Source organism: Marmota monax, unplaced genomic scaffold (assembly GCF_021218885.2).
Source record: "Marmota monax isolate L192 unplaced genomic scaffold, Marmota_monax_Labrador192_F-V1.1 WCK01_AAM20220418_F8-fsc00288, whole genome shotgun sequence".
Taxonomy (NCBI): Eukaryota; Metazoa; Chordata; class Mammalia; order Rodentia; family Sciuridae; genus Marmota; species Marmota monax.
In genome coordinates, this window is record NW_026693586.1 from 1,402,655 (window position 1) to 1,416,376 (window position 13,722).

The following is a 13,722-nucleotide window of genomic DNA, read 5'->3' on the forward strand; positions in this document are numbered from 1 at the left end:
AAGGGGGCTGGGGGAGGTGGCCTGTGGGAGAAGCCCTTGAACCTTGGGCAAGGCCTGGCCTTTTCTGTAGATCCTGGGGAACCCGGAAGCTGGGTTTCAGGCAGCCTGACTGCGGGTGCGTGGAGCAGAGCACGTGACCTGGGACAGGAGAGGCGTGCGGGAGGCTTTCACAGAGTCCTGTGTGAGGCACTGGGCTCCCCTGCCAGGGTGTGACGGGGCAGGGATGGCCTTGACCCTACACGGCTGGCCTGGCCTATCTCCTTCCCAGTGGGCTGGAAGATCACCCACAGGCCTCATCAGGCAGGTGCAGGACTTGGTGGAGTGAGAGGCGGCAAGCTGCACTCTCCAGGGAGGAACACTCAGGGCTTCGAGGGGTGCTTCTCTTGGGGTCACAGAAAGAGCTTCAGGGCCCCTTGTCTACTCCACTGTCCCGAGGGACTGGGACCAGCACCTTCTGCTCCAGCCCTCCCACTCTGCAGCTGCACAGGGTCCAGGGATGTGGGGTTCCAGGCCACAGGAGAGGGGGATGCCAGCTGGTCCCCTGACTCCTCGCCCCGAGATCTTACTCTGTGTCAAGACCAAGACGGACCACTAACCTGTTCAAAGTCCAGGGCTGGCAGAAGGGGGTGGAAAGGCTGCAAGAGGAAGGAAGGGAACAGAGACTTGGCACTCGCTCCAGGCCGGGTGCTGCGTCTGCATCAACTCAAGTTCACCATCGCGTTGCGTAAAACCGGAGCTGCAGTCACAGTGGGGGTGGGCTGCCCCTACCAGATGGCGTCATTCCCCCCGGGGCCACATGGGTGACCTGTCCAATGCCAAACCTTTGCCCTTTTGCCCACCCTGAAGGGGTTAGTCATCTCTGCCCGGTGGGGTGCCCAGTCTGGAGTGGGTAGGAAGCCCCTCGATAAAGAAGAGGAGACACAGACAACAAAATCCCTGACTCCCTCTTCCTTTGCCATTTCAGCTGTCTGGGCCTCCGCGTCATGAGCAGCTCTCCAAGGGACACCCAGGGCCCAAATCACCCACAGTGCCTCCTGCCCTCTGTCACCCACGTCCCACCAGCCAAGAAGATAACCTTCCTCAAGCGCGGGGATGCGCGGTTCGCAGGAGTTCGCCTGGCCGTGCACCAGCGCAGCTTCAAGACCTTCAGTGCCCTGATGGACGAGCTCTCCCAGCGAGTGCCTCTCTCCTTTGGGGTGCGCTCCGTCACCACACCCCGGGGCCTGCATGGCCTCAGTGCCCTGGAGCAGCTACAAGATGGGGGCTGCTACCTTTGCTCAGATAGAAAGCCCCCCAAGACCCCCAGTGGGCCGGGCCAGCTGCGGGGGAGGAGCCCCTCTGCTCTTCAGTCCCAGGACTTGGATGGCGGGCGGGAGGTGCCAGGAGCATCCTCTTCCTGGAAAGGACCTAGAGCCCCAAGGAGGATAACGCTGGTTAAGAACAGGGACTCCAGGTTCCAGGAGACGGTGGTTCTCAGCCACAGGAACACCAGGAGCCTGGTGGCCTTTCTCAGCAAAGCCTCGGATCTCCTGCGCTTCCCCGTGAGGCAGATATACACCACCAGTGGGAAGAAGGTAGGCTGTCGGGCCATATTTCCTTAACAAAGCCTCTGGACCTCAGGTCAGAGCACAGATGGGACGGGAGGCTCCTCCTGACTGCTCTACGCTACCCACAGATGGACAGCAGGAAGGCCCCAGCCAGGCCTCTGGTGGAGCAGGAACTGCTCCCCACATCTCCAGAGCCATTTACCGAGCACTTAGCAAGAGCCAGGCTCCTGCTTGGCACACTCTTGATTTTCTTCCCCAGTCCTCTCAGCAGCCTCCTTCCATGAGAGTTCAGAGCAATCAAAATCATGTTTATATTCTCTCCTGAAGTCACCCCCTACAGTACCCCTGTTTCGAATTCAACCACAACCCACATGGCATCCTTTATGTTAGATCTATTGAAGTCCATGCCCATCAAAATACCTTAGTTAAAGTGGTGTTAATAATTTGATAGCAAAAAGTAGGAAATTGGTTAATATAGATAGACCTAATATGGTTACTTGGCAGAGGTGGGAAGGAGATGAGCTTTGTCTCACGAGGCTGTTGTTGGTATTTAAAATCCCTCCACTCCCCATCCTTGCTCCTTCTGCTCCCACCAGGGCGTACCTGGCAGAGGGAGCCACGCTCTGAGGTTGAGCCTCGGAGCTCCTCCTGGACGCGGCTGCCGGGGCTGTGTTGACTTCTCTCCCTGCCGGGGCAGCCCCAGACAGGCACCCCAACAGATTCTGTGTAACGGCGACCTCCTTGCCCTTGACGATAACCACCCACCGCACCCCACATGGGAGCCCTCTAGTTGCCTGTCGGCTCATCGTCATGGGCAACTCCACACACCCAGGTGGCGGTCTCCACTTTCAGCTCATGGAGCCGCCATGTGACTCCAGGGGGGATTCTCCTGGGTCCTGGGGCCTCCCAGGCAGCAGATGCCCAAGTTGCTGGGATGGGAAGCAAAATGTTTGCAGCCACAGGTGCAAAGAAGGGCACCTGATTCACAGGTGTACCAGGGCGGGGAGCCACTCTCACTTCCTGCCCATAGTCCCCAGGTGTCTGCAGTCTGCTCTTGAAGCACTTGTCGACATCCTGTAAGGTAATACCTCAGGGGACGCTTCCCAGATGGCTCCCAAATGGAGTCTTCCAGAAACTGTCCTGCTGTTCCCATGCTACAGGTACTCTGGGGCGGTGGCATATACCACCTGCCACACAGTGAATTCCTCGGGGTGAAGCCCCTGTCCAAGTCTTTACTATAAAATCAGTTCTTTGGGAGGAAGTGCTCTGGGGTTGGAGCACTCAAGAAGTCCACAGAAAGGGATACTGGAAGAATGACGGACAAGACACAAAACCTATCCAAAATAAGTGTCCATCTCGGTGATGACACGTGGCTGGCCATCTCCTAGACAGGATCTCAGTGTCCTTAGCTCCCCACCAGGTGGCTGGCTGAGTCCCTCGGGGTATGATGCAGAGCATGAGGTTAGCCTGGGTCTCTGCTCCTGGCAGACCCAGCCCTGAGAGAATGTGGCAGCCAGATCTATGTGGACCAAGTGGAGCTCGCATCCTCTTTTGTGTGACTCAGCCACTCTGTGCAGGAGCTGACGGAGCATGCCTGGGGAGCCAAAGAAGGAGGGCGCCGGGCTCCACTGTGCAGGTCAATTTGTCCACGTGATGATCATCACTCTTTGATGAACAAGCAGGGCACCATGTTCTCTCCCTCTGGGCGGATCCTGAAAGATCCTTTCACAGATCCTTCTCTGCACTTCCTCACCACCAGTTTTCCAGTCCTCCCAAGTCCCTGATTGTCAGATTGTACCGCCAACCACTGCCCATAAGTGGCAGAGAGCCTCTTGCCATTTCTCCTTCCAGGAAGATAGTCAACCAAATCCCCTGCCTTTCCTTCCTCATTGCCCTTCGTGAGGCTGCGTGGGTCTGTAATGCGGCCACACCAGCTCCGGCCAGGTTGCCATATTCTGGGACCCAGAACCCAACCTGTTCTTCAGTGAATTGGTCCTAGGGAATTCCCCAGGAAGCCCCAGGTGTGTGCTGAGGGGAGGCAGCTTTGCCACAGGCGCAGGTGAACTGCGAGTGGGAGCCACCTGCCCAAGCAACCTAGTCACGCCTCCATTCACTCTTCTTGAGCCTGACCCCGAGTGTGTCTTCGTCCTGGTGAAGGAGCGCTGCCCCGACACCGGCTCTGCAGCTCCATGGGCTCCAGGCAGCTGTGTTCCAGCAGAACCAGTTTCTGCATCTGAGTTTTGGCTACAAGAGAAGAGAGATCCTTGGCAGTGGTTGTGGAAGCTCCCAAGCCCTCGCGCTGTCCTCAGAGGAGGGTTTAGAGGTGGAGCTGCCAATTCTGAGGCTCGAGGCAGCACGCCCCCTGTTCAGTCCTGCTTAGTGTCCCGACGAGTCTGTTGTGGCAGCCAGGGCAGCCACAGTCCTGCTCTCAGTACACCACTTCTACCATTCAAGGTCACCACTTAAGTACCTACTTTGTCACTGTGTGCCATGGGCTACCAGTGTCCCCTTGTCACCAGTTTATCATCACCTTCGAATCCAACCAGGCCAGATAACTAACCCCAGATTCTCTTCCTGAGGGCCTAGTCCCTCGAACACCTCTGATAACACACTCTGTCAGCTGTGGCTCGGCACAGGAAAGAGTCCCCTCTCGGTATCTTACATAGGGAGGAGTTCTGCACCGAGGGTGAGTCACTGAGAGGCTGGAGGAGCCCAGGCTGCATTCCTGGAGAAGATTCCAGAATATCACCAAACTGATCTCTAACAGTCTGCATATTGGACCATTGGGTGACTGTCACTGGGATGACTGGGTTCAGTGTTACCCCTCCGTCTCTGGGACCCAGCCTGGGGAGGGTGATGGGTCACAGTCGTCTGTCGATGCTCAGGAGCTGGTGAGTGGGCACTGAAATAACGAGTGTCACTTTTGCCATCTTTGCGGCTCAGCCTCTCTGTGCCTGTTGCTTGCCGGCAAGTCAAAAGGTGAAAGAAGGTGACCTCTGCTTTGCTGCCATGTTCCCTGTCTTGGGCATCCAATGAGAGGGACCGATTCATGAGAAGAGCCCTAGCTGCACGGGAGATCTGGAAGCTCCCAGCTTCCTGAGCATTCTGGAGAGCAGCCTAGAGAGGGTGTTTCAGAGATGGCCTGGTCCAGAGCCTAGCCTCCACCACACACACACCCAGGGACAGCTAATGTTATTATCCCCTTTGGATAGAAAAGGAAAACGAGGCACAGAGGCTAAGTAATTTGTTTGTAGTTGCACAGCTGACAAAGGGCAGCACCAGCATCCGTGGTTTCAAAGTCATAATGCAAAAATGCTCTTGAATTATTGAGGACTTACCACGTCCTAGCATGTGCCACGTACAGAGACCACGAAAAATAAGTCCCTACCTTGGGTACCTTGGGTTAGCTCACACTCTGGAGGGTTTAGTGAGGGAGAGAACAGACACAAAATACGTGAAAGAGATATTAGGATATGTTCAGCAGACTCACGGCAGAGCTGTTAGCATTTCTGTAGACACCCCAGGGAAGGCTGTCATGACTTCACTTTGGGGTCCTTTGCTGGATGAGCTCCTGATAATGCCCTTTTGTTCACGGACTCTAGATTCCACTCGCCCCCAGGGGTGAAAGCACCATTCAGATCTCAGTTTGTCTGCTCTCCTGGAAAGTGTTTTCCTAGGCGTCCGGCTCCATCTATAAGCTGAAAGACCTGGCTCATGTCTGTAGTTTTGAGATGGACTAGAAATCTAAATCCAAGAAGAAATGCACCTAGAAGTTGAAAACACACATCTAATTAACTGGGCTGAACGATCTGGAGTATAAGAAATTGGTGTCATTTGGGGGGAGACTAAGAATTCTCCATCATTCCCTTGCTAATGAGAGTAAACTCTTCTAATTAGAGAAAATGAAAAAGAACATATTCTGCCCTTTAAAGATGAAATAAGTCCCCTGACACAGCTAGTGATGGCAGCAAGAGTGCAAACACTCAGAGGTGCAGGGGCCTCTGGGGCCAGGTGAGATTGTTTTCTAAAGCAGGGGCTGTTTCCAGCCTGCTCAGCTCTGACTCAGGAGAGGGCAGGGCACGCTGTGGTTGGTGCTGGGCCCAGTGGGGGTTAGGAGCCTGGACACCATTGCGGGACGGAGGCAGCGAGGGCTGCTGGGCGAGCAGCTCTTTGCCCCCTCCACTCCACTTGGGCAGAGGCAGAGGCAATGGGCTCGGATTACCCTAGAAAACTCAGGTCAGACACCAGAGAGGACTCTGCTTGGGAAAACGGGGGGGGGGGGGGGAATGTCGAGTCCAGCTCTACTTGGGGCTGGAGGGCTTTCTGCAGCAGCCGCGTTAGGAAACACACTCTGGAGGGTGGACATGTGGGCAGGGTAGAAGCCTGAGGGCTCCAACCTTCTTTCCTTCCAAAGCAGGCTCACACCTGGTGGAGGGAGAGCTAGAGTGGAGGCCACGTGGGAGGTACCAGTGCCTGGCCAGCAGGGAGCGTCTGGGGGTGGCAGGCGCCGCTCTGGTATGATGTACAAATGTCAGGAAGGGCTGAAAGGCTGATCCTTCCCCACTGTGGCCCCCGAGCAGGGGGTCTCTGCATCGAGGTCTCTGCTCACGCTGTCCTCTGCAGGTGGACTCCCTGCAGGCCCTGCTGTGCGGCCCCTCCACGCTGGTGTGTGCTGGGAACGAGGCCTTCAGACCTCCAGCTCTGGAAAGCACCCAGAAAAACAAGACTGAGACTTTATCTGGGATGACTTCAAGGAACAAACACAGTGAGTTTGCTTTAGGCTCCAATCTGATTTGCACTGCGTGGTGGGCTGGCAGGGCTGAGCAGCTACCTCCAGGCACCTGGGGAAATGTGCCCGCTGGCCTCGGTTCTTGTGTCTTTGTCCTTCTCTTAATTGCCAACCTTAACTGGGCTGAGCATTTTATGGGGATGGGAGAAGGCGGAATGAGGTATTTAAAGGAACAGGAATTAGGAAATCTTGAGCTGGAAGTTTCTAGGGTCTAAAGAACTTGCGGAGGGACACAGTGGGCCTGGCCTCACGGCAGAAAGGGCCTGGTGTGTGCAGATACTCGAATCCTCTGAGAGCCCTGGCTGTCTTAGGCAGCGGGCGGCCTGCAGCAGGGCCACTAGCACTGAAAAACCCTGACCAGGGGTCACACGCCTGCATGGGTCACGGCCGAGGCTCTGTTATCAAACATCACACCACTTAAAAGGCATGATGAACAGAGGTGAATAAAAAATCAAACCCAAATGACTGGACTGATGACGAGCAAACCTTAACAAGTAAACTAAGAAAACACCAACCCTGGTGCCTTCAGTGACCATGCCATGCTTGGGCCAGAGGCACAAGGCATCAGCCCAGGCCCCTCTCAGAGGAGCCCTAGGCTTCCCTGATGTGCCCAGATGTGCTCACAGGGTCTGCCAGGCTGGCCACGGGCTCAGCCTCTGCCCGCCCTGCCCTGTCACCACGCCTAGCTCAGGAAATGAGAGGAAAAATCCCTCAGTGGGCCCGTTCTTCCCCGGGGCCACTTTCTATCCTCACTGGCTCCTTCTTGTTTTTCTGGATGGGGTGCAGGCTGGGTGACCAGGGCCTGATAGTGTGCATCGGGACCCTTCCTGGCCGTCATTTATCAGCCCAAGAGCTTGATAAGGGTGAAATCAATCACCACAGGTAATCGCAGAGCCTTTTCCAGTGTGAGTCGGGCTGCAGGCGGCAGTGTGCTGAGGTGCCTCCTGGCCTGCAGCTAGGAGCCCAGCACTGACCCCTGCAGCCCTGCTGGCTCTGTACTGGTGGCTTTAGATGCATGGCTGGCCACACGCACATCCTCAAAGCAAGCCTCTCGGACCTGTGCAGTTCTGCTTCTCTCACAGTTCAGGAAAGAGTTCTGCCCAAAGCCACCCAGCTGGTGGCCAGGAGCGTGGAAGGTGGACTCCTGGTGGTGCATCAGGGTTGCCGCTCAGGGAGGCTTTCTCCTGGGAAGTCCTGGCCTTTGCCTGGCTCAGGCAGGCCCCTCATGCTGGCCACCCCCCTCTCTGGACTCCTCATGAGTCCAGCTCATGACTTGTCATGTTGCTGCCCCTCCTCTGGGGACCCCCTAGTGGTCCAACAGGTCGCTGGGACCCTTCTCTGTTCTTCCTGCCAGGTTCCGCAGGCTCTTGTGGGCAGCTCTGACTCCCTTCGTGCAGTGGGGAGGCGGCGGGTGCCCTCCGCGTCGTCCCCGCTGGCTCACTGCCCTCTCTCTCCTCTTGCTCTCCACTGCACGCCAGGTTGCTGGGGGCCCAAGGCCAAGCAGAGCGTGATCCATTTGAGGTCCACGGCCAGCAGCAGACCGTCACAGTTCTCCTTGTCTGGTCTCAGAGACCCCTCAGCATCCTTGCATGGTGCCCCCGACAGGCACCCTCAGGACACGTCTGGCCCGCTGCTGGCTGGTGACAACGTGGAGAAGAAGGTCTGCATGAACGAGGACGGCAGCCTGTCTGTGGAGATGAAGGTCCGCCTGCACCTCCTGGGCGAGGAGACGCTGCTGTGGTCCCACAGGGCGGGAAGGGCCAGCACCCTCACAGCAGCCAGCGGGGAGGGCCCCGTCCTGGGGGAGGGGAGCCCCCGCTGCTGCCGATGGGGGGGCCACCCGTGGGGCTTCTCAAAGTCAGGGGCACAGAGACCGGGTCCCTGCGAGGCAGGACATCAGGGAGCGTTTGATGGAGGCCAGCAGCCACGGCCGAGCTTCGAGATCTGGAGGAACCCCCTGTATGTCCCCCAGGGTGAAGGGTCGGCTCCTTGGAGGAGGTCAGGGCCAGCCCAGCTCTCTCAGTGCAGGGGCCGCTGGAGTAGAGGGGCCAGGAACAGGGAAAGACAAAGTAGGGACAGCGTCAGCCCTTCCTCTAGTGCCGGACACGCGGAAGGCTCCGAGCCAGACTCCTACAGCCCCAGGACCCCCGAGGGTGGCGTGGGCAGTGACAGCCCATGTCCAGCCTCCACAGCTGCTTCCCAGTGTGGGGATGAGAGGGAGGCTGGTGAGGGCTCCTGCCCAGGGGAAGCAGAGCTGGGTGGCCAAGGACAACATGGCTGCCCGGGACCAGGGATCCCAGGTGCAAAGGGAGCCCTTTCTGACTCCTTGGCCAGTCCCGGGCCTCATGAGGAGTCCAGCAAGTGGGATGGCCAGCATGAGGGCTGCCTGAGCCCAGTGAGGGTCAGGACTTCCCGGGAGAAGGGCTCCCAGGGCAGTAGCACTGATGCTCCCACCAGGAGTCTCTCACCTCTGAGCGACGGGGACTCGCAAGCAGAGCAGTGTGAACAGGGCACCACACACCAGCAGGCCACGGAGGGACCCGTGACGGGGCCACCGCTGGCTCTAGGCCGTTCCCACTCTTGGGATGCAGAGGGAGGCTGTCCCCGGCTTCTCGCTCACGCCCCTGCCCAGCTGGGGAGGAGGAAGCGGCAGAGCCCGTCTAGCGCAGTGTCCTCACCTGGTACTGCCGGCGTGGTCCAGAGAGGCCGTGCCAGGCGGTGTCACCACTGCAGGGACACCCACTGCCTGCCAGACTCCCCCACAGCCCTACAGATGCCCAGGGCTGGCCCAGGTGGTCCAGGGCCACCGCTTTCTCAGAACTCATCCAGCACCAGAAAACAGGCCTCCAGGGACCTAGGACCATCCGTCCCTGGCTCTCTGGATTCCCAGGACCTACCAGAGGCCAGCAGTGCCAGCACCACACTCCTGAGTAACTCAGACTGTGCTGCAGAACTGGCGGGGGACACCGAGGGCAAGGTGTGCTCCCCAGAGCCCCTGCAAGGGGGTGGCAGTCTGGGGGACCAGGCAGAGGACACCCTAGAGCCCTCCTTGCCCTTGGCTCTGCCAGTTGGATGTCCCGAGGGAGAAGAGCCAGGAGCCCACAAAAGCTGCTGCTGCCCACAGACTGGGTCCTCCCCTGTCCAGGGGAGCCCCAGTGAGCAAGCGAAGGCTGCCTGGGGGCCCTTCTCTGAAGCCTGCTGGGTGTGCAGTGGCTACTGCCCCACTCCTCCCAGGGGCCGGCCCTGCGCCAGGAAGCACCCAACAAGCAGCAGTAGCACCAGCCGTGACCACCAAAGGGCTGACGGGGGGCCAAGCAGGAGCAGGCTGGGGGATGAAAAACTCCAGGTGGAGGGGGGGCTGTCCCCTGGCCCTGAGTCAGGGACCATGGGGGCAAGAGTCATGGTGGCAGGCAGGACCAGCCCCGGTTCTGGGCCCAAGAGTGTATTGCTGGGGACCAGCTCTGGCAATGGGGGTGGCCTTGAGGAGCCTCGGGAAGATGGCACCATGACGCCCAATGATCTGCCCCACTCCTCACTGGATGCCATGGTCCGCGAATGGCTGGACAACATCCCAGAAGAGCCCCTGCACATGAGGCATGAGATGGTGGCCAAGGCCACAGGTGTGGTCAGCAACATCCCAGAAGGCCCCCGGGAGGACCCTGAAGGGGATCACTCTTTGAGCAGCACTGAGGAACAGGCTCAGGCTGGACGGCAGGCCCTGGAAGGGGGTACCCATGAGCCAGACAGAACCCCTCCAGGAACCAGTGACGCGGGCTCCAAGCCAGGAGACGGTTCTCATCAAGGTACAGCTCCGGGCCAGGCATCCAAGGCTGTGTCGGAGGCTGGAGTGGGAGAAGGGGCTACTGTGGGCCATGGCATGAGCCCGTGTGTCCTTCCGGGCAGAGATTCTGCCTCCATGCAGATCATGAAGGCCCTGATGGGCTCCAAGCACGGCCGACCCAGCAGCCTGCCAGAGGTGTCCAGTGCTGAGGCCAGGCGGCTCCGCCGCTTGGCAGGTGACCTCATTGCCTGCCTCGCCCGGCTCCACTTCTTTGATGAGGATCTTGGGTCTCCTGCTGGCAAAGTGAGACCCACACACTCAGTGCGCTACCAGGAGCTGCTGAACATCTCCCAGACCCTGTGGCCAGGGTGTGGCCTTGGGCGAGGCATGCTGGACTTGAGTCTTGGGGACCTCACTTCACTACAGGCCCCGCAGGTGACGGACAACTTCACGCCCACCTCTTCCTCCGGTGTGGACGTCAGCAGTGGCTCCGGAGGCTCCGGGGAGGGTAGCGTGCCTTGTGCCACGGATGGTGCCCTGGTCCCCGAGAGGACGGAGCTGCCCCTGGAAATCTCCCAGAGGCCTGATTCCAGAACTTCGGGGCACCTGGAGGACCTGGGAACCCCGCAGCCAAGTGGTCTCCCAGCTTCTCCCAGCTCCCAGGTGTGCGCTTGTGCCACCAGCGGGGAAGAAGGAGGCGGCCTCGGGGAGCAGATGCTGGGCGATGGCCTGGAGCAATCAGACAACAACCCCGAAGGGTTTGTTGGAAACACGCTGCAGGAAGCGGAGGCGCAATCAGAAGAAACAGAAGAGACAGAAAGCCCCCCAGAAGAGGGCGTCGAGGAGGCGGGGCTCCTAGAAGAAGCCGGAGTCAGCGGGGAGGAGTCACCAGGTGGGGAAGGCACACTGGGAGACCCGGGGGTGCCGGAAGAGGAAGCAGGAGGAGACTCTGCTTCTGCAGGGCTGTGTCCCCCAGGAAGCGCAGAGGAATCCGCAGAATGCCCTCCTCGTCCTCTCAGTGAGAGGGACTCCAATGCCAGTGAGCGTCAAACTGGCCCCACATCAAAGTCCAGCTTGGAAGAGCTGTCCAGAGCTGATGTGCTGGGCTGTGAGCAAGCCCCGGCCAGGTTCACCCCAGGGACTGGGGAGTCCAGTGCATCTGCGGCCCACGGAGTGTTTCTGGAGCCTGACCCCACCTGGGTGTCCAAGTTGCTGAGGAAGATAGAGAAGGCCTTCATGAAGCACTTGGCTATTGCCACTGCCGAGCTCCGCGCCCGCTGGGACTTGCAGGACAACCCTCTGCTGGACCAGATGGTGGCCGAGCTAGAGCAGGACATAGGCCTCCGGCTCCAAGAAAGCACTGACAAAGAACTCCAGAAGATAGAGAGCCGGACTGGGAGGATGGCCCTGGGGCCACCCAGGGAGGTCCTCAGGGGACAAGCGTCCCTGCAAACGGAGCAGCGCCGGCGTCGCCTCCAGGGTCTGCACAACCTCTTGGCCTTTTCTGAGCAGACCTATGCCCGGGCCCTCCACTCCTTCACCCTGGAGGACCGGCCCACCCTCCATGAAGCCCTAGGGGACCTGCCACGTGGGGAGACTGAGGAAGACGAGTTCTGTCCCTGTGAGGCCTGCATTAGGAAGAAAGTGTCCCCTGTGCCTCCAAAGGACACCCCAGGGGCCTCCAGTGCACCTATCAAAAAGGCCTTCGACCTACAGCAAATTCTGCAAAATCTTCAGAAGAAGAAAGAAGGGGGTACTGATGGAGAGGCGGAGGAGAGGGCCCCCGAGGAGACAGGGACAGAGCTGCCTCGGGACATCCCCGCAAGAGCCGGGTCTGTCCAGGGAGCTGATGGGAGTCAGGACCTGGGACCCTCGGTGGGCAAGGAGAGTGAGGGTGAGGGGAGCCAGCGGCCCAGCAGAGACGAAGACGCTGAGCTAGAGGAGGCCGAGGAGGAGGCTGGTTACCAGGAGAAGGTGGGGGATGCAGAGGCCGGGAGAGCCCACAGCCGCCATGGCAGCACCGCGGAGGAGGCTGAGCAGCTGGAGCAGGCTGTGACTGAGAAGGAAGGAGCCATGTGTGAGCACTCTGGGGAGGGGGACACCTCGGAGGCTGCAGGAGGACCTGGTGACGGTGTCGATGCCACAGAGGCCCAGGAAGCTGGAGGAGGCAGGCGGCTGGAGTCCGCGGGAGGAAGTCAAGGTGAGGAAGAAGGTGGCCCTCTAGCTAGCCTGGGACAGGGACAGAGAAGGGAGGCTTCTGAAAACAGCATCACAGACCAAGAGGTGACCCCACCGTCACCTGCCCCAAGTGAGGACACCCCTCACCCGGGGCCAGACCCCCAAACCCATGACTGCTCCTCCAGAACCTTCACCCTGGGCAACTGCTCCCTGGTCTCCCAGAAAGGCTCAGAGGAAGTTCAGGCAGGCGGAGACCCCGGGGACACTGGGGCCGAGTCAGAGCCACCTGCAGAGGAAAAAGTCACCTCCATGTATCCGGAGAGTTCCACTTCTGAGCATGAGGAGCCCCCTTCAGACCCAGAGACTCTAGAGCAGGGGTCAGGCAGAGACTGCGGCGAAGGCAATGAGAAGGCCCCCCAAAGCTCCCCGAGTGCCTCGGCGGGGGCGGGGCCAGGGGCAGATGGCTTCCACCAAGAAGACCTGGACTTCTAGGCATCAAGCGGCAAGACGGCCTGAGAGTGGGAGCTGCTTTTATTCATATTTTATCCTTAACCCTGAGCACGGCTCAGCCTCAGGGGACTAAAAGGATCATGGGCAAAGATGGAGACTCAACAAGGACGCAGCCCGGCCACACTGTCCCTGAGGTCTGCAATGAGGCTTCAGAGAGGAGCCTGGCCACACATGGCGCGAGGAAGGCTTACCTGCTGCCCCTCTATTATCGGAGGCCAGACGCGGCCCGGTTGTCTGCAGGGCCCAGAGGACGGCGCGGGCTGGAAATGTGCCAGGGTTTCGGGTGGCTTTCTGCTAGCCAGTGCTGCTGGGTCCCTTTCCCCATCGATCCCCCATTATTTTCCTCCTTGGTTTCTCCTGGCACTGACCTTATTTGACTTTGAGGGGCTTTTTTTTTTTTTTTTCGTAGTCTTGAATGTATTTGGTGACTGCAGATGTAAATATTTGGGGAAAACAGATAAATTCAGGGCATTGGATAAAGTTTGTTCTTAGCCCCAAAGTCCAAGTGTTTTTTCTTAATTCATATATTTTGTAAAGAAAAAAAAAAAAACAGGAAGAAGAAGGGCTTACTCCTGATCCCATCAACCAGAGGCAGCTTCTGTTTCCCAAGCATGTGCAGTTGAGATTGTTCTTTGTATAACATTTATATGCTGCTTAAAAAAGAAAAAAAAAGAAAAGAAAAGCTTAGCTAGGTAAGAATTTCCCTATTTCTCTCAAACATTGCATAAACCTACTTTTACACCTGAAAAACGGTGCATTGTGAGAACATGAAGTACCTCACCTTTACCTACTGATGTCCATTTTGGCTTCCATTATTATTTTCTTACAATATTTTTTTTTCTGAGCTTCCGAGGCTTTCTTTAGGATGATCCCAAGCATAAGATTACTGGGCCAAATGATATCAACATTTCTAGGCT

General features: G+C 58.3%; 1 protein-coding gene across 1 annotated transcript; it reads left to right on the forward strand.

The window, feature by feature from the left end:
* Window positions 1-983: 983 nt before the first annotated feature.
* On the forward strand, window positions 984-12,787 carry Rp1l1 (RP1 like 1). Its single transcript, XM_058583984.1, has 4 exons — window positions 984-1,574; window positions 6,171-6,312; window positions 7,815-9,645; window positions 9,751-12,787. The coding sequence occupies exons 1-4, from the start codon at window positions 984-986 to the stop codon at window positions 12,785-12,787; spliced, it is 5,601 nt and encodes a 1,866-aa protein (XP_058439967.1).
* The last annotated feature ends 935 nt before the right edge of the window (window positions 12,788-13,722 follow it).